This window comes from Chlorocebus sabaeus, chromosome 28 (assembly GCF_047675955.1).
Source record: "Chlorocebus sabaeus isolate Y175 chromosome 28, mChlSab1.0.hap1, whole genome shotgun sequence".
Classification (NCBI taxonomy): Eukaryota; Metazoa; Chordata; class Mammalia; order Primates; family Cercopithecidae; genus Chlorocebus; species Chlorocebus sabaeus.
This window is the reverse complement of record NC_132931.1, coordinates 18,951,320-18,968,796: the sequence shown is the minus strand read 5'-3', so window position 1 is coordinate 18,968,796 and position 17,477 is coordinate 18,951,320. Positions and strand designations below refer to the sequence as shown.

Here is a 17,477-nt window from a genome sequence, read left to right as displayed (position 1 = left end):
ATCAACAAACCCCCCGTATATTGTGTTCCTAATTTCACTTGTCATGTTTGTGAGTTCTGTAGTTTCTAGTGAATTCTTTTTCAAATTAGCAGTGTCCTGTTTTTATGGGTCTCTGTTGTCTCTGACATTTAAGTTCAGCATTGATGTCCATGAACATAGTTGCTTTTGACAGTCTGTCCGATGATTGCACTGATCTGGAGTGTCCATGTGCCTGTATTTGTTATTTCTGCTAATTTTGTCTCAGTTATCCTGCCTCATTGTGCCTTATTTTCGATTGTTAGTTAGGCATCTTACTGGAAAAATTAGTTTAACTTTGAGAATTTTTGGCCCAGGCCGATGTTTTTCACCACAGAGGATTTTCTTTTCCTTCTGCCAGGGCACCAAAGGGCTGACTGTGGGACAGACATGAAGCTTTTCTGGGTCATTCTGATGGTCCCCAGGGCTCCGCATCCCTCCCAGGGTAGGAGGCATGTCGTTAGGGTCATTCTGTCCACTCCCCCACCCCAGAAACAGTCCAGCTTCATCTGTTTGAGCTCGAATCCTCCCTGTTTTTCTCATTAGGTCTCTGTCTTGGTTGTTGAGGTGTAATTTAGATAGTAAAATTCATCCTTTTGAGTGTACGGTTCTGAAGTCTTGACAGATGTGTACATCACGTAGCCATCACCGTCGTCATATAAAGGGCGGCTGTCTACCCCGTACCGCTGCCGAGGCTTCCTCCGTAACCCGCTCCTCCCCATCTTGGGTGTTTGAAGCAGCCGTTGTCATTCTCTCTGCCCGTCTGGCCATCTTCTGGCAGGAGGGTTGTCTAAATTCCCTAGTGTACCATTACAGGGAGCAGCCACTGTTGAGGTTTGGGGGTTGACAGGGATCCCCTGGCTGGGCTGGGGTGCCATCGCCTGAGTGGTACATTTCTTTTCTGTGTCCCAGCCTGCTTTCTGGGTGCAGCCGACACTCCATGGGCTTCCCCCGCCCCTGAGGTCCTAGAGCGAGGTCTGGGGGCAGTGTGGCCTGCCTTGGCCCTGGCCCTAAAACAGAGCTGGGGACCCTGGGCCTCTCAGGCTCGGCCTCTGCAACCTCAGCTCTCTCCACCTCCCCCATGCTGTATGCAGTGCACCTCACCTGTTATGGCCTCCGTCCTGTCTGTGACAGGACCGTGGCAGCTCAGAGACAGCAGTGAGTCCCACAAGGGTCACTGCAGGGCTTTTCACCCCCTCCGCTTAGTGAACAAACTGCTGTTTCCCCCAGCCCCGCACTTCAGAAGGTGCACGGGGGAGCCCTCGGGGAAAAAAACTGGGGGGAAGGGACGTGCACCCGGGAAGGTTCAAAAGCAGGTGGAACCCAGAGGGTATGCCGGGTTGCATTTGTATGGTCAGCTCAGCCTGGTTTTTAATTTTTCTTTGTTGTTTTTTAGAGATGGGGTCTTGCTTTGTCGCCCAGGCTCAAACGCAGTGGTGCAATCATAGCTCCCTGCAGCCTTGAACTCCTGGGTTTACATGATCCTCCTGCCTCAGCCTTGAACTCCTGGGCTTACGCGATCCTCCCGCCTCAACCTCCCCAGTAGCTGGGACCACAGGCACGTGCCACCACACCTGGCTGTTTGTATTGTTGTAGAGATGGGGTCCTGCCATCTTGCCCAGAGAGTAGCATGCTTTGGATCACTGTATTGGGTTCCTGGGACTGCCGTAACAAAGTACCACAAACTGGGGTGGCTTAGGGACATTTCTCGTCTCACATTGCTGGAGACCGCGGTTCTGAAACCAAAGTTTTGGCAGAGCCATGGGGCCTCGGAAGGCTCTGCAGAGGGTCCTCCCTGGCTGCCTCCAGATTCTGGAGTTGCTGGCAATGCTCGGCCCTCTGTGGCTTGCAGCTGTACAACTCCAACCTTGGCCTTTGACTTCACGTGAGTTTTACACCATGTGCCTCTGAGTCTCTTCTAAGACTCCAGTCATTGGGTCTCCTTAATGACCTCATCTTAACTAGATGATATCTGCACAGATCCTGTTTCCAAACAATGATAGGTCCTGGGGGTTAGGACTTCCACCCATCTTTTGGGGGGACATAACTTGGTTAACAACAACCATCACTGTCATCATCACCTTGTTGGCATTGTCAATCAGTCATCATCACCTTGTTAGCAAAAGTTCCTTGGTCTCTCCTCCAAGACCCGTCACTCATTTCCCAAGGTCATACCCTAGACCCGCATTGTCCAAGATAGTAGCCACTGGCCCCCTGTGGCTCTGAACACAAAAAATGTAGCTGGTCTGAAATGAGATGTGCAGTAAATGGAAAATACATATCGGAATTGAAAAGTTAATATGAAAGGCAATGTAAAAAACTCATAATTTAAACTGAAAACTCATAATTTAAACCTTTTTGGGTGGGGCGCAGTGGCTCATGCCTGTCATCCCAGCTGCTCAGGAGTCTGAGGCAGGAAGATCGCTTGAGCCCAGGAGGTCGAGACTGCAGTGTGAGTTGTGATTGTGTCACTGCGCTCCAGCCTGGGTGACAGAGTGGGATGTTGTCTCAGAAACACAGGGCTGGGTGCAGTGGCTCACACCTGTAATCCCAGCACTTTGGGAAGCGAGGCAGATGGATCACGAAGTCAGGAATTTGAGACCAGCCTGACCAACATGACAAACCATCTCTACTAAAAATACAAAAATTAGCAGGGTGTGGTGGCGTGCACCTGTAATCCCCCCTACTCAGGAGGCTGAGGCAGGAGAATCGCTTGAACTCAGGAGGCGGAGGTTGCAGTGAGCTGAGATTTCGCCATTGCACTGCAGCCTGGGCAACAGAGCGAGACTCCGTCTCAAAACACACACACACACATACACACCTCCTTGGCAATCTGTTCCTTTTAATGGTAGAACTCCTTGGAAAACACTTTTCTCCCCTGCATGCCTCTACGCCCCAACCCCTCCTCTCTGCAGTAACTCTGAGACCCTCTCCGGGTTTCCTGGGCCCACAGTGGCTGCTCTGCCTCCTTCCTTCCCTCCCTGGGCTCCTGGTTTCCCGGTTTTGACGTCATCGTGCCCAGGTTCAGCCCCTGGGCCTCTCTTGTATCTGTCCACACTCACGCTCCTGGGAACCATGCTAACAAGTTATACGACTTGCTAGCTTGGATGACCCACTGTGGTCTTACAGCTCTGCGGGTCAGGAGCCTCCCTGGGCTAAAGTCAAGGGTCGGCTGGGCTGGTTCCTTCTGGAGACTCCGGGGAGAATCCATTTCTTGCCCTTTCCAGCTTTTAGAGGCACCCGCATCCTTGGCTCACAGCCCTTCCTCTGAGCCAGCCCTGCGGCACCCTCAGGCCCTGTGCTCTCATCAGACCCCCTGCTGCCTCTAATGAAGGTGGTTTTTCTTTTTTTTCTTTTTCTTTTTTTTTTTTTTAATTTTGAGATGGAGCCTCGCTCTGTTGCCCAGGCTGGAGCGCAGTGGCACGATCTCAGCTCATTGCCACCTCTACTTCCTGGGTTCAAGTGATTCTCCTGTCTCAGCCTTCTGAGTTGTTGCGATTACAGGCATGCACCACCATGCCCAGCTCATTTTATATTTTTAGTAGAGATGGGGTTTTGTCATGTTGGCCAGGCTGGTCTCAAACTCCTGACCTCAGGTGATCCACCCACCTTGGCCTCCGGAAGCGCTGGGGGTCACAGGTGTGAGCCAATATGCCCGGCCTTAGCGAGGGTTCTTGTGATGGCATCAGGCTCACCTGGCTGATACAGAATAACCCCCCCATTCATGATCTTTAATCATCTGCAGTCCCTTTTGCTGTGGGGACTCCCGGGTCCCAGGGCTGGGATGTGGACATCTCTGGGGCTGTCCCTCAGCTGCTGGGGCGGCTTCTCCTTCCCGGGGCTGCAAGCGCCAGTCTCGTCGGCCAGGCTGCCTCTCCAGCGCCCCCACTGGGCTGTCCATGGCCTCTCAGACTTACCCTGTCCTGATCTCCAATGGCCCTGACCCTCACTCCCCATCATGCAGTACTGTGTGCCTTCAGGTCAGACCAAACGCAGGTGGCCCACACCTGACCAGGCAGAGGAAGAGGATGACAGGGTGTGCCAGCCTGAGCTCAGCAGATAGGGGTCCCTGGCTGCCTCCTGACCCCATCCCCGGCCCTCTCCCCGCAGACGGCATCCTGTCCTTCTTGAAGAACAACAAGCCAGGGGACGCGCTGTGTGTGCTGGGCCTCACGCTGTCCGACCTGTACCCCCACGAGGCCTGGAGCTTCACCTTCAGCAAGTTCCTTCCAGGGCACGGTGAGCCGGGGCCCGGCAGCTCTGTCTGGGGGGCAGCCTAGCATGGGGCCGTGGCCCCTGGGGCTGCAGGGCACCCTCGTGGTGGAAGTGAACACCCATGCATGGGAATAGGCGGCCTCTTCCAGCTCCTCCTGAGGGGTGGCGTAGGGGCTGTTCCTCAGCCGTGGCCTCTGCCCCAGGGCCCATCTTCATGTGGGCAGGACAGGGCCTCCCAGGATCTAGGCGTTGTTGGGCCACGGCCGGCTTGCATGAGAGCATGAGGTGGGTTTGATGGTGGGCCCCCTAGAGCCAAGGCTGACCCCTGAGCGTGCCCTTCTCTCCATCTCTCTCCAGAAGTGGGCGTCTGCAGCTTCGCCCGGTTCTCGGGGGAATTCCCGAGGTCGGGGCCCAGCGCCCCTGATCCAGCCTTGGTGGAGGCAGCAGCGGATGGCCCTGAGGCCCCCCCGCAGGACAGAGGCTGGGCCCTGAGCTTCAGTGCCCTGGGGATGGTTCAGTGCTGCAAGGTGGGTGGGGCTCTGGGGCTGGGAAGAGGGGACGGGAGGGTGCTGGCTGAGCCTGCGCTGCGTCAGTCCGTTACACCGCCCCGTCCTCACTGAGAAGTGGGTGGACCCCTAACTTCATGGAATGAGGAAACCAAGAACACACAGCTATGAAGAAGCAGGGTAGGGATTAGAGCCCCACGCCCCGATCCTGTGCGGCCTCCCCAGGGCCGCGCATCCTGACTCACCTTTCCCCTGGGGCCCTGAATGCAGCCCTGCCAGAGATGCGGGCTGAGGCCTGTGCCGCCCGGGGCAGGGGGAGGGCGCCCGAACCACTTCCAGGCCATCCAGCCTCACCCAGGTCCTCGTTTTGGCCCTGCTGGGGCTGCCTGGGGATCTGCCGGATACGGGGGCAAGGTGGTGAGGCAAGGTGCTTGGTGGCCTTCCCCCCAGGTCACGTGCCACGAGCTCTGCCACCTTCTGGGCCTGGGGAACTGCCGCTGGCTCCGCTGCCTCATGCAGGGTGCGCTCAGCCTGGATGAGGTCCTGCGGCGGCCCCTGGACCTCTGTCCCATCTGTCTGCGAAAGCTGCAGCACATCCTGGGCTTCAGGCTCATCGAGAGGTACCAGGTGAGTTGCCGAGTTGGGCTGCCCGAGTTGCGCTGCCCGGCTGCTGGGACCTGCGCTCTGGAGGCCCCGCGAGCGCCACCTGGAGACCACGCAGGGCACGAGGACTGCGCACACGCTTTGTCAAACTGCCGGGTTCCAGGCAGTGCAGAGTCCCCCGGGACCTGCATTGGGGTTGAGCTCCATCCGGATCTCACCGGCGGTAGGTCGAGTCCTGCCAGTGCCCGCATGTGGCGGCTGCAGCCAGGAGGCTGCAGCGGCGTGGGGCCTTCCTGGTGCAGCCGGTGGGTGGCACGGTCTTCCCAGGGTAGCTTGCTCTTTTCTTTCCCGTCACCAACACTTGGGTCACTGCCGCTCAGAGGCACAGGCCCCTTGGGAGGAGGTGGGAGCTGACAGAACAAGGCTGTGTTGGAGGTGGCCTCCATTCCTAACTCCCTCTGCTGTCACCCGGGGTGGGGCTGCCGAGCAAACGGCTTGTCTGTATTCATGGGGGAAGATTTGTTTGCAGGCTCAAAAGTTTTACTCTCAGTTCTGAGTGCAAAGGCAGGTGGTGGTAATTTTTCTTTAAACCCACCTTTGGATGAAAACCAGTTATCAGGTGCGCACGGTGCACAGGCACAAGAGCAGTCAATGAAACTGCGCTGGGAAGCCCCTGCATCCTCCTCCTTCCGGTGCTGGGTCCAGGCCGTGGAGGCGGGTGGGCGTGTAGTTCCCAGACTCAGCTTGTCAGAATCCCCTGCAGGGCCCGGCTGTGCCCGCCTTCCTTCTGGGGCAGAGTGAGGAGCGGTACGCCCAGGGCTCCTGGGTGACACTGCTAGAGGCTGGGGCATTTCCAGCTCACAGTGCTGGAATCTCTCTGTAGGGATCTTCTTCGAAGACTGGCAGTAAAGGGAAGGTGAAGGGGGCACAGAGGAAGCAGCCTTCCCAAGTGGAAGGCTGAGAGGAGCCTGTGACTTGGGGGGGAGCCCACGCGCAGCCATGGCTGAGGGTAGGAGCATTTCCTGAGGGTGCAGGCGGCGTGATGGCCGGTTGGCACCTGATGACACCTTGTAAAGGTTGCTGCTGCCAGCTGTGCCCCATCGAGGGGCCGCTCTTAGTACCCTGGTGAGGCTGTGTAACAGGCAGAAGGGCAACTTGGTCTGCAGAAAGGGTAGAGAGCTCTCATTTGATGCCTTCACTTGGGGTCTTGTGCAACCATCTGACATGAACTTTTATAACGTGTGTGCCCCTCCCTACACGTGCTGACCTGGCATTGCCTGGATTGGAGCTGGAGGGTGTAGCTCCTCCTTCTGCCCAGAGCTCTCCCTTCCACGAGCACCATCGCCCGTGGCTGTGGAGGGAAAAGCGCCAAGGCAAAGGCACTCCAGGGTGGCCTGGCCCTCCTTGCTGTTGTAGGGAGGGGAGCGGTGCGGATGTGAGGTCACCTGCTGTCCCAGGGCTCTGGCTGGTGCTGGAGAGCCGACCAAGGGCCTGGTCAGAAAAGGTCACTGCTGTCCATTGAAAGCAATCAGCGGGATGTTCTCAAAGAAAACCGGACTTGTGGTCTCTGCCACTTCCTGTGGTGTAAACAGTCCCACTGTGGCTGATGTCAGGTCCCAATGGGACGTCAGTCAGTGCTGAGTTGGGAAGAGGTGTGCAGTGGGGCCTTGTTAAACTGCGTGTCCCCTGTACAGATGCAGGAGAGGAGAATAACCTTGAGAGCAGAGGTAAGAGTGAGATGTAGAAAACATTTAGGAAGTGAGTTTCAAGTATTCCTTTTGCTTTTTTTTTTTTTTCTATTTTTTCCCCTTGTCATCTCACTATGTTGCCCAGGCTGGTCTTGAACTCCTGGGTTCAAGTGATCCTCCTGCCTCTGCCTCCCTGTGCTGGGATTACAAGCGTGAGTCACCATGCCTGGACCTTTGCTTTAAAATTTAAAATTTTGTTTAATTATGTATACTTTCCGGGTGCACGCTGTGCCTCACGCCTGTAATCCCAGCACTTTGGGAGGCCGAGGTGGGTGGGTCACCTGAGGTCAGGCGTTTGAGACTAGCCTGGCCAACTATAAAAAATAGCCGATTGTGGTGGTGGGAACCTGTAATCCCCACTACTCAGGAGGCTGAGGCAGGAGAATCGCTTGAACCTGGGAGGTGGAGGTTGCAGTGAGCCGAGGTCACAGCACTACACTCCAGCCTGGGTGACAGAGTGACACACTATCTCAAAAAAAACAAAACAAACTGTAAGTGCTCTATTCTTTAACTGTGGATAACAAGTAGCTTATGAAGTTCCTGAATGGTGGGCTCTTGGGGGTGGGTACCTCCAACTCCGGCACAGCCTGGACGTGAGTCCTCAAAGGCTGCTGGTCAGAAGAGCCCTCACGCCACCAGCCTGACTCCTGCCCCTGGGTAACTGAGGACGGTGGGGTCCCCTTAGGTAAGGAGCTGGGTCTCCTGGCAGTTCCCTGGCTAGACAAGGGCTGGCAGGGAGCAAACTCAGCCTGTGTTTCTCCCTCTTAGAGACTCTACACCTGGACTCAGGCGGTGACGGGGACGTGGCCCAGCCAGGAGGCGGGGGAGCCGTCGGTGTGGGAAGACACCCCGCCCGCCAGCGCTGACTCGGGCATGTGCTGCGAGAGTGACTCGGAGCCCGGCACCAGCGTGTCCGAGCCCCTCACCCCTGAAGCCTGCAGTCACACCTTCTCCTCCTCGGGGCCAGAGGTGGAGCCAGAGGAAGGGCTGAGCTCCCTGGTGGCCTCAGAGGCTCCGCCGGCACTTGGGGGCCCTGTGGAGGCTATCAAGGAGCATGAACGGTGGCTGGCCATGTGCATCCAGGCCCTGCAGCGGGAAGTGGCGGAGGAGGAGCTGGCACAGGTGGACAGAGCCGTGGATGCCCTCGACCGCTGGGAGATGTTCACGGGCCAGCTCCCAGCCATCAGGCAGGACCCACCCAGCAGCAATGACAGTGTGGGGCTGCGCAAGGTCCTGGGGGACAAGTTCTTCTCCCTGAGGAGGAAGCTGAGTGCCCGAAAACTCTCCAGAGCAGAGTCGGCCCCCTGCCCCTGGGATGGGGAAGAGAGTTAGCACAGCAGGGGCTGCCCTGTGTCTCCTTCCCTAAGATGCTGGCTGGCCAGTGCTGTCCAGTAGCTGAGGCCACTACTGACCTGCCAGGGATTAAGAGGAAGGGCCTGGCTGGGTGGTGGCTCAGGCCTGTCATCCCATCCCTTTGGGAGGCCAAGGCGGGGGGATCGCCTGAGGCCAGGAGTTTGAGACCAGATTGGGTAACATGGTGAGGCTCTGCCTCTACAAAAGAAAAATTTAAAAATGAGCTGGATGCAGTGGTTCATGCCTGTGGTCCCAGATATTCAGGAGGCTGAGGTGGGAGGACTGCTTGAGCCTAGGAGACTGAGGCTGCAGTGAGACGTGATCATGCCCCTGTACTGTAGTCTGGGCACCACAGCAAGACTGTCTCAGGAATAAAAAGGAAAGGTTCTTTGGAAAAGCCACGGACCACTTGTCTTCAGGCGCCTCCTTCAACTCCTGTGTCCCAGCCAGCTGCTCCCAGGGGCCTGCACACATGGGGAGGTCTCTCTGCTCCTGGACACTTCTCATGGAGTACAACCCGGACTGTGCTGAGGCTGGGACAGAGCCCCCTCGCCCACAGAGGCAGAAGGAAGCAGCGCGCATCCTGTCTCCTTCCAGGCTGCAGGCCTGCCCTTTAGTTATTTATAGCCAGAGCTGGAGAGGCCAGCTCAGATGAGGAGTGACCCTGGGGGCACACGGATTCCACGCTGCAACCCAGCTTCCAAGGCTGAGTCTCCTCCACAAAGGGGAAGCGACGGGGTTTTGCCTCTATCTCAAGCGTCAACCCCATGCACACACAAAGTGCCCAGTTCTGTGGCGCTAGTAGCATTCTGATCCTGACGGGCTTCACCGGGGCTCTCCATGCAAGTTCTGGGGTTTGCCATCTCTTCTGACAGAGGCTGCAGGAGTTGAGGGTGTCTGACATGCACTGAGGGCAGAGGCCCCCTTATTCCTGAGGCAGCTGCTGCTCACTGTGGGGAAAATAAACTGCGGTGATGTTTTTGGGACAGTTTCTTGGCAAAGGCGGCTGCACTGTCAGTACCACCAAGTAGGTGGAGGTGGTGATCAGATGATCTTTTATTTTTTTTTGGTCTAGTTCGATCAGTTGCTGAGAGAGGGGTGTTATTGCCATGGCTGGGCATTTTATCTGTCTCCCTTCAATTTTGCCGAATTTTGCTTCCTGCATCTTGAAGCTCCTTTATGTCCATGCACATTTGATTGTTGTGTCTTCCTGATGAATTGACCCTTTTATTGTCAAACGTCCCCCTCAGCCTGCAGTGGAGAGTCCCAGGGACAGAGACTTCCGGTTCTGACAGCGGAATCCCTTTGGAGCGACGAGGGCGGGGTCACTGCTCACGCTCTCTCATCTGGAAAGAGGCAAGAACAGGGCAGCTTGGACCTTTTGTGGGTGGGTGGCTCATACGGTTATGGAGGGCTTCTAAGAAAAACAATCCAAAATATAAAACTAAAACTGGAAGGGCTATGCAGGGGAGGGGACTGAGGCTTCCTTGTGAATCTGACATTGGTGGAGGCTGACTGCAGGCTCCTGGTCCCAGTCCCAGAAAATGCAAAACGACTAGTACGTATTGACTTCAGAGAAGCAAAGATGCAGCTCAAAAGCAGCATTAGGATCTTCATCCGTCCCATTCTCTTTTGCGTAGCTTCAAAGAGGCATGACGCTGACCTGGGAGGGGAGATGAAGAGCCAGGCCTTTCAGAAAGTGGCCAATGGAAGGTGCCGTCTGAGCGCACTGCAGTAACGGAAGGTGAAAGCTGGAGCCTGGTGGCTGTTGCTGCAAACAAACCACCCAAGACTTAGTGGCTTAAATCACAACAGTCTAGCTCATGAATCTGTAACTTGGGCAGAGCTCGATGGAGACAGTTTGCCTCTGTGGTTCAGCTGGAGGGTTTGTTCACGTGGCTGCCAAGAGGAAGCTGGCTGGGGATGTCAGGCCTTGGTTCCTGCTCACGTGAGACTCTCCATGGAGGAGAGGCATCTTCTTAGGAAGGCAGCTGCCATATTGTGAGGAAGCCGGACAAGCAGGGCAGACAGCCAGAGCCAGACAGCAGGCTCCTGGTCCCAGTCTCAGAAAATGCAAAGGGACAAGTAGGTGTTGACTTCAGAGAAGCAAAGATGCAGCTCAGAAGTAGCATTAGGACCTTCATCCATACCCCTCTCTTTTGCATAGCTTCTAAGGGGCATGACAGTGACCTGGGAGGTAACTGTGACACAACGAAGAGGGGAGACGAAGAGCCAGGCCTTTCAGAAAGTGACCTGGGCTTCCTCACAATATGGCGGTTGCCCTCCTAAGGTAGACATTCTGAGGGACGGATGGAAGCTCTGTGGTGTTTCATAACTCGGCCTCACGTCACAGAGTGTCACCTTTCCTGCACTCTACTGAGGCAGTGACAAGGAACCCACCCCAGGTTCACGGGGAGGGGCCGTGGCAGGGAATGTGAGGCAACAGAATATCGCTGTGGCCATTCATGAATAGTCAGCCCCACTCGGCGTTTGCTGTGGGGATTTGGCTGGTGCACCTGCTAGACGACCTGACCTGTTTTCTGATTTCCTTCATCTTCTACAAAAGGTTAACTGCTGGAGTGATGTGAGATTAAACAGAGGTGATAAAAATAGAACAGCCTGGCTCAGGCTGAGGGTGGGAGTGTGTTGAGGTTATGGCCAAAGCCTCTGTACTGTCTCTCTGTACCCATGTCCTTTGACCCTCAACTGTGATGCATGTCCCAAAAAAGCATTTTGAAGGCAGGAGCAAACCACTAAAAAAACCCCTTTTATCCACAGCCTTTACCTAGTTGCAGATGTGAGTGACATTTTTTAAGACAGCTGTTGGGAGGACGGTTTTGAAATGCAACTTTGAGGAAGAGAAATCGGTTTCCCTCCTCTCCCCTGTGCTAGCCCCAGGTTCTGTCTGTGCTGTGGTGAAGGGTGACTTGCGACAGTCAGCAGGAAAGATGCTAAGGCAGCGGAGAGATAATGACGGCTGCCTTCTTGAGGAAGGTCACAGCTCACGAATCTTTCTAAACTCCTTAAGTGCTGCAAAAGTTGAACTGAGATTAAATTTAGAGATGATGGTTTCCAAGAAACACAGGGCCATGGTTCTTTCAGTTTTAAAAAATGTGCAGAGTCCACTTAATTGCTTTCTCGTCTCCTTATCTGTCAGAAGCCCCTGAATTCACAAGGATGGGTCTTCCAGCTTGACGATGACCTCTCTTCTGAGAGCCTCACCCATCTTGGCAGGTCAAGTCAGCGGGGCCTCATGGAGCTAAAAATATTTTCAGGTCACGACAGACGTTATCTGTATTGCTGTGTGTGTGCGACGAGGCTGGAGAAGCTAACACTTGCCTTCTGAAGTAGCTAGAATACATACTCCCACATCACAGCCATGCTTTGATGAAGGGGTGAGAAGCAGTGTCCCCTCTCAGAGGCAAATCTCTCTTCAGGCAGCCCAGCAGTCCTTTCCGAAATCTCATTATTTTCTGTCTCCTCCTCCCCAAAGCCCAAACTCATTGTCAGACGGAGAGGGGGGGAGAAGCAGCATCCCGACTCCAGTCCATGGTGTGAACCCTGAGGGCACAGGACAGTGAGTGGAGCTCTGCCCCCACCCCCGTTTCCAGAGCATGGGTGAGGGGGGAGGGATGCCGACCTGTTAATATTGTCCCATGGGACATCTGCTTCAGACCTTTCCCTGATGAAATCTCCAAAAGCCTTAAACATGAAATGGCTTAGTCAAGCACGAGTGATAAAGCTGGGTGTCCAAATTTAGATCCTACCAAGTTCAAAGGGGAGGCTAGAACATTCCAGGAACCCACCCACACATAGAGGGTCTCCATGTGGTGCCAAGGGAGCTGTTCTGCAGACCCCATGGGCAGGGTCAGCTAGGTCTTGGAAGGGAGGGACCGGCTGCCCTGCCCAAGTCCACCTGGACAGGCAAACCTTCCCTGGTGGCTCAACTCCGCCTCTGAAGGGGTCTCTCCTACGTAACAATTTTTCTCATCATCATCCTCGAGTCTCGAAATGACCTGTAAGGCAGATGGTTGCGTCCCCACTGCATGGCTGGGGCCACCAAGATGGGACTGGGAAGGGCTGGAGCCTCAGAAGCAGAAGAGTTGATGTTCAGACGCGGTCTATTCTTGCTTGAACCCTCAGTTCTACTGTTGTGCGGCTTTCTTAGGAAAGCAACCTTGGAGGTCTGAGCAGGAAGAGTAAGAAGGCGCACGGACTTGGGAGGCCTGCACCCTGATTCCCGAGCAGCCCCCACACCAGCACCCATGCCCCTCGGTTCTGATTACCAGGAGGCTTTCTGGCCCTGGCAGCTCCTTCCCACTCTGCGGAGCGGCCTGGGTGGGTGGCCGGCACTCTTAGGTGAGGTGCCAATGAAAACACCCCCGGGGTTGCTAGGGCTTCACTGATTTGTTTATTAAAGGAGGGCGAGGCCCAGACAGGAATATTTTTAGCCTCGTGAAGACGTAGAGAATCAGGGCTTCGCGATGGGGCTCTCAGACCTGACCTGGGCCTGCCTGTGTGTGCTGGGAGCAAATGAGGGCCCGTCCTCTAGGCCGGCTTTGCAGCTCCAGAAAGGGCGACAGACTCGTGGGGACCTGGCTGCCGTCCTGGGAGAGGCCCCCGGGAGCGGTTCTCTGGAGCTCACCCCGCACGCAGGCTGCACCGGAGCTGAAATCTAGCCGTGATCCCTGTGGGGACAACGGCACACAGAGGTGCCCAGTTTCAAGGAAACCCAAGGAAACAGCAAATTGATGGCTCTTGGAACACCAGGCCGTCGAAGATAAACACCGCAGGGTAATCTAGGAAACGCTTCCTAAGAGCCGCCGCCTGCGAACGCTGTTCAAAACAGATGCAAATCACCGGTGGAGAAGGCCGCCGGAGCCTTCCCTTTTCTGACATCGTACAACGGCACCTTGATGAATGAGAACCCGGAAGAACGGAGGTTTATTTTTGAACTCGTCTTCTTGGGTAGGGAGGCAAATGAAAACAGGCTGATGGCGGGGGTTTATTTTAAAAAGCAATTTCCAAGAAGCATCCTGAGGTCACCGCGCGTTCAGTCTAACTCTCTCCCCGCTGCAGTGTTCCCGCGACGGTGAGGCAATCCAAATTTTCACTGGAGCCGAGCAAACATGGCGGCCCCCGCCGTCCCCGGCTGCACAGGAACAGCCCTCACAGAGGGTCCACGGCAGCCAGGCCCGACTGACCTCCCGCCCTCTCTCGGAGGCGCCCGAGCTCTCGCGAGATTAACCGGAGACGACATCCGCCAGATTCCACCACTGAGGCTCCCCAGGCTTTGCACGCACTTCCGTTACATGGAAACCGAGCCAGTCCCGGAGTAACCTGGCTGCAACGTGGTGCTCTTCTGCTGCCGAGAGCTCTGGCTCTGCTGACTATGGGCCCAGTGTGCATCTTCTCTCTCAGGCAGGGTGCTCTGCCCACCACAGTGTGCCTGGTTTTCTGGATCCAGTATGACTGAAACGTCATTTCTCAGCAAAGGCCAACACGTGTGTGTCCCCGGCTAGTCTAAGACCATCTTCGGTTCAAGGGCCCTCACCGAGCTTTGTGAGTCTATTTCACGGGCCTCCTTTGGTGGTCTGTGACCGGCGGGAATGAATGGGGACGCGTTTTTCAGCCCTGACTCTTGCACGCTGGTGGCACCTGCGGGCGCCCATTTGCCTGGCACGTGGACAAAGGTGATGAGCGCGGCTGACGGCTCCTGGGGGCAGCGTGGGAACCAGTCTGAAGCCGACGTCCCGCCCCCTGCGGTCAGACTTTCAGCAGCCGAAGGCAGTGAACTTTTCACCGTTTCTTCCAACGCTTTCTCGCGTAGGAGCTCCACTGCCCCTTCTAACAGGATGGGGTTTGTGCAGCCGAGCTTGGTCTTGTGGTCAGGGAGAAACGGGCAGGCCAGGGCCGAGCTGCGTCCGGCGCTCAGCGACTTCTTCTCCCTGTGCTCTGCCCACCTTGGGGAGGCCCCTGGGAACAGGCGAGTCACAGAAACCACAGGAAATGGAGCGGGTTGGAAGAGGCAGAGAACACGCTTTTCTCAGGGTCGCTTAATACAGGCAGATGTACAGGAGAGCAGGAAGGAAAGAGGGAGGGAAGCTGCAAGAACAGGCGATTTTTTCTTTTTTTAATCTGAAGTGAGATCAAACTTCCACCACATTTGACCTGTGCCCCTCTGGGTGGGTGGTAGCCATCCTCTTGGGCGCCCCCTTGTGAGGGCTCGAGACCTTTACCGAATGGGCAGGGTGGGGGCAGCAGCTGTGCCGGCTGCCAACCCAACTCCGGGTGGCCTCCTGGGGCTTGCAGGGAGCCCCTGTTGGAAGGGGGGTGTCTCCTCTTCATTCCTGCCATCCTCTAGCCGCCTTCCCGCCTGCACCACATGGAGGCAGTTGTTTCGCGTGGGGCTCTTGATGGCACAACCTGATGTCTGTCACGGACCCCCGAGCAGGAGCAATGCCTAAAGAGGGCAAAGGAGAGCGCGCCCAGCAGAGCTCCCTCCTCTGCCCCAACAACAGAACCCAGGGCATCCCTTGGCCCGAGGTACAAGTCCCACAATAGCCTCTCCCGATGGGAACGACTTAGCCCTAATTACGTGAGCTTTAATCACCGCTCGATCGTATGACACGGTTATTTTTAAGAGTCCAGTCCACGTGGAAACACACCTGGAGCATTTTATACTGCAATGATTGATGGACGACTTTGATGTACAAAATAAATAGTGTTACTCAGGTTTTCTATAATGCTTACATTTTACATTTTCATTCTCAAAATTAATGAATGCTATCAACTCCCAATTTTTTTTTTTTTTTTTTTGAGATGGAGTTTTGCTCTTGTTGCTCAGCTGGAGTGCAATGGTGCCATCTCGGCTCGCTGCAACCTCCACGTTCCGGTTTCAAGCGATTCTCCTGCCTCAGCCTCCCGAGTAGCTGGGATTACAGGAGCCAGCCACACGACGCCCGGCTAATTTTTGTATTTTTAGTAGAGACAGGGTTTTACCATCTTGGCCAGGCTGGTCTCGAACTCCTGATCCACCCACCTCGGCCTCCCAAAGTGCTGGGATTACAGGTGTCAGCCACCACGCCCCGCCTCAACTCCAAATTTTAAAAAGGGCTTAAAGGAAGAGGATGAAATTCTTGAAGTCTAAATGAAAACAGGGAATGTGTCTATTGAATTAGATAAACAATTCCTTGCATTTGAGAATGCAAGGAGCCCATGGGAACCTACCGACAGGACTGCCACGCACTGCTGCAGAGCTTTCCGTGCAGGGCGCGGCTCCCCTCTGAGACTCGGCTCCTCTGCTGACTTGGACTGGTTCATTTACCCACGCGGACGCCCATCCACACTTAGTCACTGCTGGAGGCTTTTAAAATCCCTGTCAAATGGAGAGTCTCTTCACAAACGTTCACTCCCCGTTTCCGTGTCTCCCCACGTCAGAGTGGATGCTTTTCATGCGCTGTGACAAAAAGGAAAGGCTAGTGTGTGTTCTGGGGGCTGGAGGGGATCATCATTTCTGTTTTTGAATTTTTTTTTTATTGAGACAGAATCTCTGTCACCCAGGCTGGAGCCCAGCAGTGCGATCTTGGCTCACTGCAACCTCTGCCTTCTGGGTTCAAACAATTCTCCTGCCTCAGCCCCCCAAGTAGCTGGGGTTACAGGTGCCTGCCACCATGCCTGGGTAATTTTTGTACTTTTACTACAGAAGTGGTTTTACAGTACTGACCAGGCTGGTCTTGAACTCCTGACCTCAAGTGAAACACCTGCCTCGGCCTCCCAAAGTGCTGGAATTATAGGTGTGAGCCACCGCGACCAGCCTTTAAAAAAAAAAAAAAAAAAAAAAAAAAAATTAAGTATTTATTTTAGATACAGGGGTCTTGCAATGTTGCTCAGGCTTATCTCAAATGCCTGGGCTCAAGCGGCTCTCCTGCCTCAGCCTCCTGAGTAGCTGGGACTACAGGTGTGTGTCTCTACACTCAGCTAATTAAAAACTTTTTTTGGGTGGAGACAGGGTTTCGCCACGTTGCCCAGGCTGGTTTCGAACTTCTGGGCTCAGGCAGTCCTCCTGCCTCTGTCTCACAAAGTGCCTGGATTACAGGTGTGAGTCACCACGCCTGGCCCGTTATTTCTGTTTATATGAATGTCACAGCACGTTTCCTGTGTGACCCTGTGGGCTGCCATCGCTGGCTGCCTGCGCTTCCCTTACGCCCACAGGTCTGGCTGGTGGTGGCGACCAGCAGCTGCAAAACAACCGACTCTATTGAAGAAACACTGGGTGGTGCGGGAGGTTCCTGCCAATGCTGGGAGGAAGAGCAACCGGGGACGCCCGTGCCTGGGAGGGATGGAAAGGCCAAAGGAGGGTAGAGCTCAGGAGAGGACAGACACGGTCTAAGGCCCAGCCGGGCTCTGTGCTGAGCGCTCACCTCTCTCCTTCCGCGCACCGCAGACAAGTGGAAGACGCCAGGAGGCCTCTGCTTCCGGAAAGGTGCCTGCCCCGCGGTGGAACGCACCCTGGAAGCCTGTGGATGCGACAGAATCTGCTGCCACATTCTTCTGTTTGAAAGCAGCGGGTGGGCCGGGCGCGGTGGCTCACGCCTGTAATCCCAGCACTTTGGGAGGCCGAGATGGGCGGATCACAAGGTCAGGAGATTGAGACCATCCTGGTTAACACGGTGAAACCCAGTCTCTACTAAAAATACAAAAAATTAGCCGGGCATGGTGGTGGACGCCTGTAGTCCCAGCTACTCCGGAGGCTGAGGCAGGAGATTCTCGTGAACCTGAAAGGCAGAGGTTGCAGTGAGCTGAGATCGCGCCACCGCACTCCAGCCTGGGAGACAGAGGGAGACTCCGTCTCAAAAAGAAAAAAAAAAAAAAGCGGCGGGTGGGCGCCACATTCAGGGCCCCCCCACTTCTCAGCGCTGGTGGGGGAGGCAGGGACACAACAGGCCAGGAAAACAGGTATAATTTAAGGCAAATTTTAATAGATTTATAAAAATCATATATACAAAACGTGAATACTAACCACCATGGCTATAAC

General features: G+C 55.3%; 1 protein-coding gene across 5 annotated transcripts in view; it reads left to right on the top strand.

Annotated features, from left to right (window-relative positions):
* AMZ1 (archaelysin family metallopeptidase 1) overlaps positions 1 to 15,898 on the top strand; it is a 40,581-nt gene extending 24,683 nt beyond the window's left edge. For 3 of the 5 annotated variants that reach the window (XM_008018834.3, XM_037995174.2, XM_037995175.2), the window contains exons 4-7: positions 4,126 to 4,254; positions 4,588 to 4,757; positions 5,187 to 5,363; positions 7,856 to 15,898. In XM_008018834.3, the coding sequence (XP_008017025.2) occupies positions 4,126 to 4,254; positions 4,588 to 4,757; positions 5,187 to 5,363; positions 7,856 to 8,419 (1,040 nt within the window). In that variant the 3' untranslated portion in view covers positions 8,420 to 15,898. Of the gene's footprint in view, positions 1 to 4,125; positions 4,255 to 4,587; positions 4,758 to 5,186; positions 6,102 to 7,855 lie in introns of those variants that run through there. The other 2 variants (XM_037995176.2, XM_073012865.1) reach the window with 2 other exon arrangements.
* The last annotated feature ends 1,579 nt before the right edge of the window (positions 15,899 to 17,477 follow it).